The 17676-nt window shown below is 39.3% G+C and overlaps 1 protein-coding gene across 1 annotated transcript in view; it reads right to left on the bottom strand.

The window, feature by feature from the left end:
• The window catches only part of DAPK1 (death associated protein kinase 1), an 89040-nt gene that overhangs the window by 28119 nt on the left and 43245 nt on the right, over positions 1-17676 (bottom strand). The window contains exons 3-13 of the mRNA XM_082336971.1: positions 10461-10599; positions 8409-8538; positions 8078-8126; positions 7902-7928; positions 7325-7477; positions 7131-7176; positions 5416-5505; positions 4089-4181; positions 2402-2521; positions 1147-1245; positions 244-342 (exon numbers count right to left, since the gene is read on the bottom strand). Of these exons, the coding sequence (XP_082193097.1) occupies positions 244-342; positions 1147-1245; positions 2402-2521; positions 4089-4181; positions 5416-5505; positions 7131-7176; positions 7325-7477; positions 7902-7928; positions 8078-8126; positions 8409-8538; positions 10461-10599 (1045 nt within the window). The remainder of the gene's footprint in view (positions 1-243; positions 343-1146; positions 1246-2401; positions 2522-4088; positions 4182-5415; positions 5506-7130; positions 7177-7324; positions 7478-7901; positions 7929-8077; positions 8127-8408; positions 8539-10460; positions 10600-17676) is intronic.

Below are 17676 nucleotides of genomic sequence, written 5' to 3'. Positions count from 1 at the left end.
ATTTAATATGCACGCTTGGTTAACATTTGTCAGGAAAATAATCAGTACATCCAGCTACTTTAAAGCTGTGTTATCACAGCCCTATATGTCAGCTTACAAAACCACACTAAAAAAGCCAGTCACATTCTTGGAATTACGGCACAGCTGAGAATCATTCCAATTGAAAGACCTTGCTCTTTGCTAAGATAAAAGTTACGGAAAAAAGGCTCTCTGCATGAAAAATGAAAATAATTTTTTTCTTACCTTATCCTTAACATCCAAAGGACATTTATTATCATTGAGAAATTTCAGCGTTTCTACATGACCATGTCGAGAAGCCCAATAGATTGCGTTAGATCCAGCCTGTCAAAAATATTTGATTAGAGATGTTATTGATCAATTTAGAATCCTAATTCTAGATTTTCAACTGAGGTACACATGCACTTAGATCTACACAGATATACTGAATAGCTATTCAAGCTTATATGAACATGTTTACTTTTTAAAAAAAAAAAAATCTTCAAATTGGTTCAACAACCCACATACCAACAATGACAACAAAAAGCCCTCTAATGCAAGAATGATTAACAGGATCACTGACTGTTTGAAAGGATAATCCTCTTCCCCCACGTAAGGGAGTTTTTTGGCAAGAACAGTCACGAGATAAAAACTTTGCTGCTGCTTACTTTACCATCTATTAGATAGAAAAGAAGACAGTGCTTCAAGTTTGCTTTAAATGAACCCAGGATCGCTATAACACATTTTGAAAAAAAAATTTATTGCAAAGCATACCCTCCATCATCTACGAGTTTTAGTTGCAATATTCCTCAACGCTAAAATGTGCATTTATTAAATAAAGTTCACCATTGTGTTTTAGGGCAATCACTAATTTGAACTAATTGAAGCAATTGTGTAAGCATGAACTACAATTTAGGATTAGTGTCATTCAAATTACTTCAGCTAATAAAGTGATGGAAATCAGAGGATATGCACTAGTAATAAGTGACATTATTAAAGATTCGCTTTTATCTTTTTGCTGTAGAAGACAGAAAACAGGCTCTACAGCGCAGATTTTTTCATTTCCAATACAGCTTGGTCTGAACTGCTTGTCCTCTGCTAACTGTACTGAAAAACTTATACAGAACAGTGACAAAGCAGAGCCCTGACCTTATCTTGAACATCAATACGGGATCCACGCTTCAAAAGCAACTGAAGCATCTGAATGTTTCCACAGCCAGCAGCAATCAGTAGCGGAGGTGTTCCATGCTGACAATGAAATACAAGCAAGAACGATATAGTTAATTTTTGAAGGATTAAGAAAAGATAGTGGAAGAGAAGGCAGTTATTGAACGGCACCTCTGGATTTCCAGTTTCAAATTAAGTCTTCAAGGAATACTGTAGAGAAAATAATTTGTCCCTTTGTCCAAAGAAGTTTATTGCACAGCAATCTTCCATATTTTTGGGATGAATTCGCATTTACTAAATGATACACCACACATTAAATGCATGATTTTCAAATTAGAAATATCATGTTAAGCTCTCATTAGCCCAATTTGGCAAGGATGTTCCCCTTTGCAACTTCCTTTATATCTACTTTTTAAGCCAGATTACCTAAGGTGTTTGCCACACCACCTCAAAGACACAAGCCACCAGCAACATATGGGAAAGTCAAATGGGACTGCACCATTAAAACAAAAAATACAGTGATTTCTTGAAAGGTTCAAGACCCCATCACAGTAAAATAACAGATGCTTTACTTTTACAGTGCTCTTCATGAATATTTCTCTAAGTATTTTATAATGAGCGTCAGTATAACCACTCAAAACAGTGAAAATTAGAGCAGAGATGATTTATCCAAGGTTAAACAGCGGAGCCAGCAACAGAACTTTGGTCTCTTGGTCTCAGTTCCAATACTGCCATTAGTACAGCAGCAGTGCACTGAAATAGTGTGGTAGGCAAGTAATTTCATTCCTGAAAATGAACGACATCATCTAATATTATGTTCATATAACCAGTTTCTGCAGTATGGGACTTTTGTTTCTAACAGTGCTTTGCAAAGTCAGTTTTGGCAGTCTGGTTATTCCTACATGTTCTGCCATCTTCATCTGCCACAAGAAACAACAACTGCAAACAAAAGCAAAGGCTGATATCTGATATACCACAGCTCTTGACAACAGATTTGATTAATACTTTTTCAAAGGCCTAGGCAAAGAAAAACATTTTGGGCTCCATTTTCAGGTAGTTTGAGAAGACTGAACACAGAACACATTAAAATTTCTCCTAAAGAAAGGCAGAATTATTTCACATCCACTTGTCTCTTCCTTTTCATTTCAGATGTTACATTGTTATTTTACAACCACGTTGCTCTATTCAATAGGGTGATAGCTAGTTCCCCACGCACCTCAACACAGACCCACACTACCTTGTTGGGTTGATTGACATCGTAATTTGTCAGAGATCCCAGAAGGTGCTGTAATCCAGGAACATTGTCATCATTGATGGCATGAATAATAGCTTTCATCACAAAAGAATCTTCCTCATCCTTGTAATTAGATGAGAAAGAAGAAAAATTGTTAGCTTCAAGGAAAAAAATCCCTATCTAAACAGCTGCCAAGACATTTAAAAAATTTAAAACAGTTAAAATTTTCAAAGTGTTTTAGAGTGCTTCAGCTGCAAGTTGTAATCCTTCGTGAAGCATATGGCTAACATGTACGCATGTTATTTGAAAACCCACACCAAAAGCCCCCACATTTTTTCTAGTACGATATGCCTTCTTCTTCACACACGAACCTGTTACTCAATGAGATTCCAAACAAGTTTCTTTCATTAGGTGTATTTTCTTTTTCCTCCTAGGACTTTCAATAGATGCAACACTTATATGAAACGAAACTAATTCAACGCATATATGTGAACATTAAAGAAACGAAGAGGTACAAAAATACAAGCTGGAGTATCAAGTTTCACACCACCCAGGAATATGACACAGGAGAGGTACTTTGGACCAAGCTTTCATCTATTCAAATGGATCAGTTAAAAGTCTAGAGCATAAGTAATGAGCCTAGGCGCCTCTGCAGGTGTAACTTTATTTTTCTCCCGTGCACCAAAACGTCAAAGAACTGAAATTCACTGAGCCCAATATTTGGATCACTCTTACCTCCTCTCTCCTGAGGTTTCAGATTTTTTAGAATACTAACGTTAGGCTACAGTCCTTTCTACTGCAGCACAGGTCTGAAATGCTGATCCCGTATTAAAAGGCATACTGACAACTGAGGTGGGGGAGGCAGGGAAAGGAGGGCAAGACTGAGACAACAAAGAACATGGAAGCAGAAAGATAAGAGGAGGAAAAGTGGAAACAAGAGTGTGGAGTTGCACAGGAGGGATACAGGGAAGCTAATATGGATAAAAAGGGCTTTGCAGAATTTTTGAAGTTTAATCCTATTAATGCACAGAAAAGATGAGGTTACCCAGCTCTATATGTTGGTGATCACAGGGAATTTGTGAAGTGTGTATTAAAACCTGGAGAGGAAGCTAAGTAAGAATGTTTTTGGATTTACAAGCATTTGTAATTACAAACCATACAGCAATCGCTCCTGACTACTTAAATCTAGTAGACATATATAATACCACAAACTGAATACCGTCCGACTTTACAGTTTCCTCCTTAAATAACTGCTTGTTCTGATACTGCTGTCTAGCATTTATTGGATCCAAGAGGGTCGCAATGGTTTTGACTATTCTGTTGAAAAAATGCAGTATTATTACTCTACACACTGCCATGAAAAATTCAGATGCAACTTCTCCACATTATAATTGCTACAGTACAAAAAAATCCTCCTGAATCAAACTTTAAAACTAAGACAGATGAATTTCTGGCACTAGCTATCAACCTTGCCATGGTAACTAATAAATTAGATTTCAAGGTTTATGTCATGCAGAAGATCAGACTATGGATAACTGACCTCTGTAGCCTTAAAATCTATTTCTTCCTACATATGAGATTAATTAATTACGCACATTTTCAATAGCCCAATATTTCTGTTAGAATCATTTCAGAAAATGTTACGTTTCAGATGCAGTAAAGCATTCTAGGTATGTAAGTACACACTTACCAGAGTATCATCGCTCCTAGCGACACTCATGTTACTTCTGGACAAGAAAGATCTTGATAATCTTTGGCACAAGGATATTAAGCGCACTGATTGCTTTTTAAAAATAAGAAGAAAAAAGCTATATGTAAAAAAAATCAAAACAGAATACTTGTGATAAGATGCTACTGCAGAGATTTTAAAGGAGTACTGTCATATTAGCAAAACAAACTGGAGTTTGACCTCAACACCCCCTAACTCCATTTTATATTGCATTTGAACCTTCAGTTTCTTTTGACATTTATAATCCGAATAGGCTACTCATAAGCACTAAGCAAAGCTACATAATATTTTTGGATTGCTACTATTTTACCCAGTTGTTCAAATACAAAGCAAAACAGATTTGTATTGCGTCCTCTTGCTCACATTGAAAACATTTAAATGACATATTTTAAAGTATGTACACACAGAAAACCTAAACTGAGTATAAATTAGCTGACAGCATTTCATTCTAGGGCAGCAGACTAGTACTTAGATTTTATAAATACCGTAGATGTTCACCTAACACAGACACTAAACTGTGGCAAAAAAACTGTACTGCATAGCTGGATGTTTTGTGCCTTTGGTCCATAGCTTAGTAAAATCATACTATTTCTTGGCCTCTGTGGCAATGAAAAAAACTCCTTTTCTAATAATAGCAACCTCTGTTGTCTCATGTTTCATCTCTCCTTGTGATAAACAGATTTCTCATACAACAGAGTCCTGCCCTTGCTTAGTACCAGTGTGAACTCCCCAGTGTGCACGCTGAAGAAGGAAGGACAACTGTCTTGATGAACTTCTCCTTGCGTAGGTCAACACTTTCAGCTAAATAGCTTGCCCCACTTCTGGAAAGATTAAGTGATGCCAACCTTCTAAACAGGTTGGCAGTCTCAGACCAAAAATGTTTGCAAAAGAGACTGGTTTTTCCTTCCTACTCTGTTGAGTGTTGGCTTAACTACTGGAATAATTACTTCTGTTAGGCCTGCTTAAGGGATGTTTGATTTACTGGTATTACTGTCACAAAAACATGTACCTACACTTAGAAGTGCCTTTTCTCTGAAAACATTACCAAGATAGATGATGACAGCATACAGCTAGATGCATAAAACAAACAATCCACACACAAGATCATTAATAAAGAAGTCTTCTCCCATACCACCATACTCAAGCAGCTAATTTATACCAAGTGACAGAGGAATGGGTTTCTTCTTCCTTCTTCTCCACTCTTAAAGGCACTGATGTTTCCCTGGAGCAGGTAATGCTACTGCATTTGTATGTCACCGACATTTTGAAGACTTATTGAATGACTTACTTTCCATTTTCGTCGTGCTGCAAACTTCTTGAATTTCTCCATATTCACTGCAGATGCTTTTCTACTAAGTGCTTGCTGGGTGTCTTTAGGCTATGCGCAAAAGGAAAATAAAGCTGTTGTAAAATACCCCATAATTACAACCAGTACTTTCATAAAGCACCTTCCTGTATGTAAGACTCTGTCCTTCAGTCATGGCTTCCACTTACATTATAATAATACTGTAATCATACTGTAATAACAAAGTAATTGTAGGCACATAATTTTAACGTCCACAGCCTAGCGGGACAAGCAGATGGAATTTCTTGAGAAAATGCTGTAAAGAAAACCCAGACCTAAGAATATTCCATGCAATACTAAAATTTGTTTTTTCCTTTTAAACAAAAAAAGCCAACAGCCAACAGCACATTCAGTTTTATCCTTCACCTCCCTCTGTGACGGAGGCATTGGATATCATCTCGTAGATAAATCTCGTCTTCTGAGAAGATTTCCTGGTTGATTTTAAATACAGTCAAACTTTGTTCCAGTCTCAGTGTAACGTGCTGCTGGGACCCAAAAAAATCACATCCCACCTACCTGTGCAGCAAGCTCTAAGTCTGCACCCTTTGAACTTTCTCATAGGCTAATACTAAGCACCAGTTACCAATGAAGTATACCAAATTTTGCATTATATGATCCAATACTTGAAGTCACTTTTATGGAGAAATGCAGGTAAAGGTAGTGATGGGAAGGGGGGAAAACAGGATAAGACCAGTGGGGTGGGGGGAAAATGACCAGAAAGTTAAGATATAAAGGAACATAACAAAGTACAGAACAACATGCCTTGCTGCAGGAGTGGAGACCTTGGTCCCTGAGAGACAAACTTAGACGATGCTTGCTTCAGCAGTTTAAAAGATAATTTCAACATGTTTCAACTGTTTAAGATTACCCCACCAAAAAGTCAGCAAAGCACAATCAAATCTGTAGTTTGGTGTATTGGTGTAGAAATGTCTGCTCTAGGATGCTGAACTGTGAACTGGAGCAGCTGTGTCACAGATGAATATTCTGCTAACTGGTTCTCTGGGAAGTGGAATGGGGTCAAATATCCACTGTGCATCCCCAAGACCCGGGAAATCAATGGCACTGAAGAGGTTTACTACTCACAATCAGAATCTGATATGGAATTGAAAAAATTGCGTGGCGGGTATTTCTACACACGTTAAGAAGAATGATAGGTCCCATTTTCTCCCTCTCAACCTAGTAGCACCACAACAGCTTGGTCCAAACTAAACACTGTGGAACACTGAAAGAAGAAGTGGACCACTGCTCTGCATCAACTGCTTTCTTCAGTCTAAAGAGGAAGGACAGAAGAGAGATAACTCTTTTTTGCCCAGTCTAAATAAGGAGATTAGAAGATGAAAAATGTGAGAGGAAATTGGACTGGATTCATAGAATGTGTCTTTGTCACTGCAATGCTCCCTGAAGAGTAGCTTCTCTGCCTGAGCATGACTTTAATCTCAATAGTGGGCTACTTCCCTATTGCTAACTTATACAGAGGGTATGTTAAAGAAGTCCACATTCTGCACGTATTAGTTTTCATACAGACAGCTTTCCAAAACAGTAAGTTATATTAAAGGATTATGCCAATTTTCTTTGTTAAGGAACTTGAAAACAGAAAGCAAAGTATGTAGTGAAGAATGATTAAAAACAGGACAACAGAGAATGAATTACAGGCTAACCTTGATCCAAGGATGCAGCAAACTATCTTGAATAGTCATTCTCTTCCTTTAATAGAATAAAAGACAGAACTGTTTCAGATAGTAAAAAATACATACTGCTATATGTTTATTAAACTAACATCTCAAAATTTCATGTAATTTGAAATACTAGAGACATAGGCTGCAACAGTGCATACACAAGAGAAACAACTCACTTTGGATCCTTGACTAGAAGCCTTCGTATAAAATCTTTAGCTAGGGCACTGGTATTACTGAAGAACTCTTCTTCAAATTCATAATTCACAGCAGACACATTTGCTAATGTTTCCTGTTTGGTTTCCCCAAGAAATGGTGATGCACCACTTAGACTGCAAGAAAGACAGAACATTCCTCTCATTACATGTTTTAACATTGCTGTTTCAACCCTCTGAGATCAACTAACAGCAGAAAGTGAATATTTTTCTTTTCCGCTTTAGGACTGCAAATGTACTTTCAGTAAGATGTGATCTAACAGGGCAAAAAGCTTTACTCTAATTTCAGGGAATATTGATTAAGATAAAGCTGCTGTGGAAAATCACCTACAGATTTGAAGAAAGCTTCCCATGCTATCTCAATGCCGATTAGTGGCCACTCTTTCAGTAATTATACTATTGTTTTTATGATCATTCAACTTGAATCATGATGTGCAATCAAAATCATTTGACTTGTATAGACACCACCAAAACCCCAGAGGACAGAATCAGAATTAAAAAACAGCATTTGCAAGAACCACTCATAGATTTTGGTACTTACAGAATGTAAGTTATTACACCAATGCTCCTGGAGTGAAGGAAGGGGACAAAAAAAAAAAGATGATAAGGGAGAGAGGAGAGAAACAGATGGAGGGAGAGAGAGGAGAGAAAAAAAAAAAGGTTAGAACATAAGAATAATCATGAGAGGTTTATTTCAAGTAAGATCCAATAACTTACCACATATCTGCTTCAAGACCAAGAGGCTCATAATTTACTATTTCAGGAGCTAAAGGAGAAAGCAGGAAGATCAGTACCTAGTCAAAGAACAGATCTATGTCACTCTGAGCCTATATGTGTCAGAGATAATAAGCTAAGATACTGATAGATAGAAACACCTTAATGCAAGTCTAAGTTGGAACTGAATGCTACAAAGTGCTTATTTAAATTTCAAAATGTCATGAATTACACACAAATTACATCATCTGTAACTCAGCCAAACCAAGCTATGCCACATACACTGTTTCACAGACTGAGAAAGAATAGTTTGAAGAAACAACAGTTTTCTCACCAACAAACTCTGGCGTTCCAAAGATATTTTTGAATTCGTTTCCAAAGTCAATTTTGTGTGCTAAACCAAAGTCAATAATCTTGATTCGAGGCTTTGGCACATTCCTGTCCAACAACATTATATTTTCAGGCTTTGAGAAAGAGGAAGGGGGAGAGAAAGAGAGATTATACATAGGTACAAAATGTCAGACACATACCAGCATTCTTCAGCACTGAACACTTCTCTTTACCTCCCCTTCAGCCTCTTGAATTGCATCTTTAGCAGAAAAATCCTGTATTTTCCTATTACAATATAACATATGCTAAAAACTAACTACAGTAAGTTTGGATTTCACATTGATGCAGAGTGCTATGATTTCCCCAGTGCCAAGATTCTACCTCTTGTAGATAAAATAGCTGCAGTTTTCATGTGGACTGACCCTAAGTGAAGCACGATGTCTTCAGTAAAGATCGCAGCCCCTGTGCTACAGCCATTCGAGCAGTGCTGGGAGCTTGCAAGGAACAAAGTCCTATAAACTAGTATTTGGGCTTGGTTAACATTACTCCCTGAAAGAGGTTTCTTTCACACTGCACAAGCAATCAGGGAGGCATATCTTGTTGCCTTTGGACCTCCAAGAGAAACTTTAGGAATGGTCCAGCTCCCAGATTTTGAGGCTCAACATACTTACAAAAAAGGATAAAGAGCAGGTTCTCATGTCTTTTCTAGCTATATTGTAGAATATGGACCAAATTTGGATTATTTTACCACAAAGATTTGCAAAACCAAAACAAAGCTAGAAATGTCAAGATTATCATCAAAGGAGCCTGCCTCTGCACTCCATCACTTTAACTAGCATTCAGAACCAGCTACTTAGTCTCCATATCCTGTCGTGTCCATAAGATGGTGTGCTCTGAAGACTTACTGGAGCTACATCCATCCTGCTCACGTTGTTAAGGACTTCTGGAGTCATTACGGACAGCTCTTCATCATCAACCGTCTTTTACCTCTCTATCCCAGTTACAGAGGCTGATATGTGCAAATGTGATTTTCTTCCTTCCCTCCCTACATTTCTATTGCATACTTTTATTGTTCTGCATACTTTAATTCTTGCTGCATACTTTAATTCACATATTCTTGGTATCTAGTGTAAGGATGCTTTATTACAAGCACATTGGCAAAAGTTTACATTTCGTATTATAAAAAATATATTTCTTACTAGATTCACAATTCTTTGCTCTTGCTGATTGTCATACAAAAACCAAATATATTACTGTAGGTAATGAGGATGAGACTGGAAAAGGTATGCTTACCCTGAAAACCATTCCCTTCCCTACCCCATCCCCAGAACACAGCACCTCTTTCAGAACCACATTAAAATATAATAATTATGCTTCCTTTTCCTATTATAGACATAGCTGCCAACTTCAGCAGACTTCAGGGAATGTTCAGCTGCCTACCTCTGAAAAAAATCTTACGGAGGAAAACATTCTGAAATCGAAACATTAAAAAAGCAATAACTGAGCTTAGATACAAAAGCTCTCTTTTCATTACTAAAAGGATGCAATTAACAGTTTTTCTAAAAAGAAACAAAAAAGCCCCAAAAGCAAAAAAGAACAGGAAATTATCTGCTGTCTGCTTCACAAGAGTCTTTGTACTTAACTCTGTACTGTTTCAATTTAGTACCTACAAATAATGTTCACGTGAACATAAAATGCATACAACAGAAAAAAAAAAGTTGGGAAAAAGGCACCCTGTTCAGAATGTTTCATCCAGATCCCATTCGCATTCCATAAAATCATAATCATCATTTTTATTTCAAGATTGCTTCCTCAGAATGGTTTAATTTCGTCAGAAGTTGCCATTTTCCATGAAGAATCTTACATTAAAAACAGATGGGAACTATTTACAGTTCAGTAATTTCTTTTCAATGGCTGAGCTTTCCCCTGTCTACATATACCAGCAAAACAAAACTACGGCCAAGATCTGCACGATGGCATAATTGTGGCTGATATTACAGAGGACTTTTACTGGATGTTGCTTACATTTGTTGAAGTTTTTATTTGCTCAACACACCTTAAGATCAAAGTGGGCAATCTGCAGAGAGTGGAGATACTGAACACCATTAAGTATCTGTTTGAGAAATTCTGTGGCTTCCTCCTCCGTGAGAGATTCTTTCTCAGCTAAGAAGTCGAAGAGCTCTCCACCTGCAACACTTGGAGAGCAGAAGCAGAGTTATTGACAAGCTTGCTTCAACCAACGGGTTCCTTTTAGCGTAGCTATTCCCAGACCAGCCTTGAAAAGGATGCAGATACTTTAAATGTTGTCAACATCAGCAAAGATAATGAGAATTACTTAATTCAATAGCCGAAACAGTTAGTAACTACCCCTCCTCCCCCTGAAAAGAATACAATAAAGAGAGTCTTCTTTTCAAACCAAAAAGGTGTAAAAAACCCAAACAAACATGGTTGGCTGTATCTAAATTTAAATGAAGTAAAACCCGCCTACTCTCTGTATGCATATTTAAAAGAACAAAATTAAGTGTGAAGTATACTCAAAACATACTAATGTAATGAGACATCTAGAAAATAAAACATGAATTGGCTCACACTACCAGTAAAACATCAGATTTCCACTACTCCATTGAAAAATACAAAATCTAAAGCTTACTTTGAAATAGTTACTGGTAGCTGTCCTACTATTCAGTTTCTAAACTCCTCAAAGCATTCAACTCTTTGAAAATATATTCTACTCTTTGAAATAGTGTATTACATTCAGCACATATGTTGCATTTGTACTTTTAACATTACCACACCTTTCCTACACGGAAAAGCCACTGCTGCCCTTAGGACTATTTCCAGCAAGTGTTTTAGCTGCACGAGCAGAAAGAAGAGAGGTAAGAAGTGAGGAGGCTACACAAGCACAGCTAGATTTTTGCATTCAAGGGAGAGAAATAAACTGAAGGTGACCCTTTTCTCAGCTCAGTCAGCAGTCTGGCAAGAGTTGTGATAATTGTCAACACAAAAAGAGATACTGAAGTGAATAGGAAACATGAACTACAACTATTCTTAAAAACCAACCAATCTCCTTTCAGCTTAAGGACATATACTTAGATGACTGTCCACTGTGGCACATTTTTTTTCCTGTTTATAAAAGCAGCATTATTACCTAGAAATGTCTTAGAGACCACAAAGATGGTCATATTATCCCCTATATTTTGCATTGTATTGATATTAAGTACACCCTAATTTATGTTGCCTTTCTGTGGGGAAAAAAATAATCTGTTCACAATTTAAAGTTTTGACTATGAAAAATAATGGGATTAACATATAACAATAGCTAAACAGTCTGGGCAAATTTCTGGAAATACATTTGACTTCTTTATCATGTCTACTTTTCAAGAGACTTAATCTGCATTATTGTAATGCAAATTGCATGAAAAGTGTATTTTAATGAGTTCTTGGAGCTTTCACTGAGCTGCCTAGACAATAATGAGAGTATTGTTTTGGTTATTATTTGTGTTGTACTATTTTCTGCATGAAAGCAATTATTGAAACAAAATGCTATTAAATATAAGAATTATAGACTGGAAGGAAGAGAGGTCATTTTAGTATTTTTTTGTTGTTGTTGCTGTAGAGACATTAAAATGAAATTCCTAAAGATTAAGTACAGTTCATTATTTTACAGAGGCTGGTCAGCAACATCTTACAAATGGATACACATGCATATTCTCTCATTGTTTGTTTCTGACTGAAAAAATAGCAAAAGGTTTTCAGGCTAAGGTCTGTACCTCTGCGGCACTTTGTGATGATGAACAGAAACCTGGATGGCGACACAGTGCTGGCATTTCTCTTCATTTCCAGTTGCTGGGCTAAGGGACCTACACATCACATGGAACTGGTTTCCACATATTTCCAAGTGGATGTTTGCTGCCGTTGCGGGGAGGCTGTTAACTGAGGCACAGCCATGCCACGCGGCGCTACCTCCCCAGCCGTGGCAGCAGCCACAGCAAAACCCAGCACCTTTATGCACTCAGCACGGTTTGGCACTGGGCTAACCATCACACTTTGGTGAGTCAGCAGAGCTGGGCCCTTGGCTGAGGAAGAGGCTGAAAGACTGCACCAAACACACCGTTATCCAGTCTGCTTTTCATGTAGATCACCCGCCCTGTGAAACAGTGAACGTGCCTGCTGATGCCTGAAGCATTCATCAGCAGTCACAAATGCAACACAAGTACTCTGAGCATGCATTTTCAGCAATGCCAGCTTGTAACACTGTGCTGCCCACTCTGCAGTCTAAAGCAGGCTATGACAGTGTCACACAGGTATGGGTGTGTTTCATGGCTGTTACAGCTCGCTCTTATTCCTGTTGGCATTTTAAAGATACGCACTCTCTGTGAAACCTACTAGTCATCTATGAACAGCAGCATTGATTACGCATGTTCCTTTTAGATCCAAAAGAAAGACTTAATTCCCAAGGTTTACTTGTTTTCGAGATATCTAACAAAGAAACATAACTATTTGTGTAAAATGGAAAGAGCCTCTTCATCTTGTGTGCAATAATTCCATTTTGTGCAATTTCACATTCTGGAAGTTTAGACTGCATGAAATTACAACTTTGATGTACATGCATTTTTATGCGTCTGAAAGATGTCACACAGAATCGTTAAGGTTGGAAAAGACCCTTAAGATCACTGAGTCCAACTGTTTGTGAATAGTTAATTGCATGAGATTGCATACAGCTCTTCTCTAGCACTGCTGAGTACTATGTTCCTGCCTTTGCCACAGGTTAGTTCTAGTGATATTTCTTTTATGACTGTATATATCATGGGCCTTTGTGTGGTTTTGACTGGGACAGAGTTAATTTTCTTCATAGTAGCTAGTATGGGGCTGTGTTTTGGATTTGTGGTGAAAACAGTGTTGATAATTCAGGGATGTTTTAGTTATTGCTGAGCGGTGCTTACACAGAGTCAAGGCCTTTTCTGCTTCTCACCCCACCCCACCAGCGAGCAGGCTGGGGGAGCACAAGAAGCTGGGAGGGGGCACAGCTGGGACAGCTGACCCCAACTGACCAAAGGGCTGTTCCATACCATATGACATCATGCTCAGCATATAAAGCTGGGGGAAGGAGGAGGAAGGGGGAGGATGCTCGGAGTGATGCCGTTTGTCTTCCCAAGTAACCATTGCATGTGATGGAGCCCTGCTTTCATGGGGATGGCTGAACACCTGCCTGCCCATGGGAAGGAGTGAATCAATTCCTTGTTTTGCTTTGCTTGTGTGCACGGCTTTTGCTTTACCTATTAAACTGTCTTTATCTCAGCCCACGAGTTTTCTCACTTTTACCCTTCCGATTCTCTCCCCCATCCCACAGGGAAGGAGTGAGCGAGCGGCTGTGTGGGGCTTAGTTGCCGGCTGGGGTTAAACCATGACAGCCTTATAATAGTGTGAAATGAAATGTTACCTGTATTTCACAGGTAATATACCTAGTGCTTGCAAGCCTTGAAGTTGAGGTCCAGAGAAGCTAACGGGGGAAAAAAAAAAAAATTACATTTTTTTTTTCCCCTTAAAATTGGAAGTTAATTAGCAGAAGTGGTAGATTTTTCCGAAGTGGTGTGTGTTTCTTTAGATGCTTAAGTACTGTCACCCTAAGTGACTTGGCAGCCCTTGCTTAAGCAATAGGTGAGTGAGGAGGGACTGGATGTAAGCACTCAAAGCTTTGTTCCAGAAGCAGCTGTACCTCTGGTCTGCAGGATTTTAGTGTGCCCCTTCGCGTTAATCACCTCACCTTGAATGCCTAGGGTGAGATCTTACACGGATTCACCTCAGAGAGCAGGCCATTGCGACTTCTCCTGTTGGTAACTCCTCAGCTGCGGGGGGTGAGCTCAGTACCCCGTGTTGTCCCTTTGGCCGCTGCTATCGCTGGCAAGTACGGTGCCCAGCCAGCTTCTCCTGCTGCTTACTTTTACCGGCAGGGACATAAGGCATGAGAGAAATGGGCTTTTATAGCAACGATGAGTAAAACGTTAAACTAGCACACACAAGATGACCTGGAAGCTCAGAAAAGCCCAGCTTTCCGGAAAGGTCCCTCTGCTTCAGGTGGCCTCCAGGGGCCCTTCCCATGCGTGAAGGGCTGCAACCCACGTCCCCACGGGAGCTCAGTAATGCAGGTCGTGTTTCTTAGCTTCCTCTTCATGCTCGTCAGAAGACTGCTTATTCCCTACCTTCCTACTGACTCTGGCCAGTCTGATATTAAGCTGTACCACCACAGAACACCACGGTATCACTGCAAGGCAATTAATTCAAACAAGTCATAGAGGGTTAATACAGGTCCACACTCAACATCCATTACAAGTTTCACTTCCACAATTAATTCACTGGATTACAGAGTCCCCAGCTCTATCAGCAGAGTCTGCTTTCACAGATTTCATAACCAGATAGTTACCTAGAATCACCAGATGATCTTGACTGGACTTCCAGTTATCACAGATCAAGAAACGGGTCAGAACAAGCCAGTAAAGACACGGGCTACGTAAGCTATTGCAGTCTTCACAAATCTTCTAAAATGCTGTTGGATTCTTAAGTCTAGCCCTGTGCCTCAGGCAGGATAACACAGTCCCACGGTAAATAAACACCGCACATTTTACTATCCCATGGTCACCTTCAGAGGCGCAGCCAGAAGCCAAGCGGAAAGCCCCATTCCACCAATGGACCTGTGCATATCCCGTCCCACACACAGAGGCAGTCAATCTAAAGGAAAAGGTGCAGACAACTCCATGCATCAGCCCCTATGACTGCTCTTTTTGAATGTTAGCTTCTCCCAAGAAGTACACTGGTTCTGCCTCCATTACAATGCCCCAGCCTTGTTTCTAAGTTAGCTTTGGGGTTGCTGGTGCACGAACACCCTGTTGAAATCTGGCTGAAACCAGATCATTGTGCGGGTTTCCAGGGCCACGCAAACTCCCTCCCAGATTGCCTTTGGGGCTCTGCAGAGGCAGCGTCTAAGAGACTGCTGCCAACCACCGCGTGGATACAGACTGCTTCCTGAAGGGAGCACAGGCAAGAGGTTCACCAAGCACTTGTGTTTCTTCCCGTAGAGTATCTGTACCTTGTATCCTCTGGAAGTGCAGAGCTTCTCTCCGTTCAATTCCTCTGTTTGCTGGTAGGAATTACCAGACAGCTTTCTGAGTAGTTCATCTGTGCCCTAACACAACTCTGATCTCCAAAGTGCTAGCAAGTAACCAATGGGCAACAACCTATACCCCTTCAGATTAACAGAGGAACTTGATTACAGTCAAGTCACAGCTAAATTCCTTTATGGCTGCAAAGCCTCTATGTTCACCTTCACATACTGTTTTCCTATAAAGCATTAATTCTTTTATGTTCCTGTATAACACCTTTCTGTTTACCTTTACACTAAGTCACAATTTTGCAGTCGTAATAGGTTGTTCAAGTATTTCGCTCAATAAAATAAGAATTTGTGATTGATGGAGGTCACATCTTAATTCTAAAGGACAGGTTATATTACTGATTGTGTTTTAACACAGAAAGCCATAAGGGCTGAGCAAATCTATCTTCACTGTTGTAACATGACTACATTTTATATTGTTTCTGAGCAGCAGAGCACACCTTTTTAGAAATATTTTGTATAAACATTTTCACTAAGAGCAAAGCTGTTATGTGTTGCCTCCCCAATATTTCTAGGTAGAGGTGCTAGCTTTCCCGGACTGATACAAGTGAAATAAAGCTTCAGGTCAACTGCATTCTTTCTTATAAAATGCAATAGTGGTAAAACCATTTCCCAGCCTTCCTGAAGGAAGGTTGCAACCCACACATCTCCCTCTGGGAAAGAAAATACATCACACCTGTGCAAAAAGGATTTCTGGATAGTGCTTTTGCAAGTTGCCAGGCTTTCTTTAACTATGGAATGGAACGGATCACAAGATGTCAGAGGAAGTCATTATGGGAACCCACACAGGGAACTAAGAGCCAATTAACCTTCAAAGTCAGCATGGTCACCTCATAATGACGCAGTCACATGCCATGTTGATCACATTGCTCATATTGTAATAGCACCTAAATGATAATTAATGATTATCTAAGGATTTCTGGCAAAGTTAAAAAAACACAAACCAACTCCAAAACCTAAGCCCAAACCCTTTGTTTGAAGAAACTCAACCTACTAAGTTGCAGCTTACAAGGTTTAGTTTACCTTGCTTAGATTTCTAAACAACATAATCTAGTAAAGTTAATGAAGAATTCCAGAACCAATTTATTCAATTTTTTAAAGAAGATTCAATTTGATAAATTAGCTGAATTCTTCTCTAATGGAAAAATTTCTTCTGCCAACTTACAGAAGAAATGTTTTCCCTAAGCATTCTGTGGTCATGTGTCTCTTGTATGGCTCCTTGAATTATTTCAAAACAGAAGTTGTCAGCCTAAGACTAGACTGAAATATTGCTACTTCTGTTTTATTTAAGGTTAAGGAGTTTTACATCCACTTCATTTCACAGCCCTTACGAATTGTGCAGTTACCAACCCAGCCCTCAGAAGTATAAAGTACTAAATATTTTGAAAGAGCAGAACAGGGCTGCTAGCTTGTCACGTTACCTACCCACTGAACAACATTGTACTTAGTTTCTTTTCTTTATCTAGCTACCAGAAAAGTCAAGGCATGTTACTGCATCACTATGCCTTATTATTTTCATTTGTCCAGCTTCTATTAGAGACACCAACTGTCATGAAATCCTCTCTTTAGTGTGCCTAAATTCTTCAATTATTTTGAAGAAGAAGCATTGGCCTGAGAACGGCCAGCTAGAAGAACACAGGCACCAAAACCCAGACTAAGATTTAAGCAGTTAAGTCCCACGAAGAGGGAGACCTGAACACTCCTATGAATCTTTCCTGCACCCAAACCTGGCTGGTATTTACGTTTTCATCACTTTATTTCCTTAAGTGCCCAGAGTCTGGATAACACACGTGGTTGCCGACTTTCTGGCCCAGCGCAGTGCCTTAGTATTTTGATCCTGCCTCAGACATTCAAATTTTACGTATGAAGAGCATTGAGGTTCAGCATACAAGAGTGCCATGCATTTTGCTCAGGGACTGCAGAGCCCAGAAGCCAAGTGCTCTCCCTCCCAGGCGCGCTTGGTGCACTGCAGAGCCGCACTGGCTCTAGCTCCTTTCTTTTCAGCCCTGTCAAGCCTTCATTCTTACCTGTCTACACATCTTCCGTGCATCTATCTGTGGGCCTACAATTCAGGATTTTGAAGTCAAAAGGTGGTACAACATCTACA

Source organism: Platalea leucorodia, assembly GCF_965183815.1.
Source record: "Platalea leucorodia genome assembly, chromosome: Z".
NCBI classification, from domain to species: domain Eukaryota; kingdom Metazoa; phylum Chordata; class Aves; order Pelecaniformes; family Threskiornithidae; genus Platalea; species Platalea leucorodia.
Note: the sequence above shows the minus strand (reverse complement) of the source record. Positions and strands in the feature narration are given on the sequence as shown.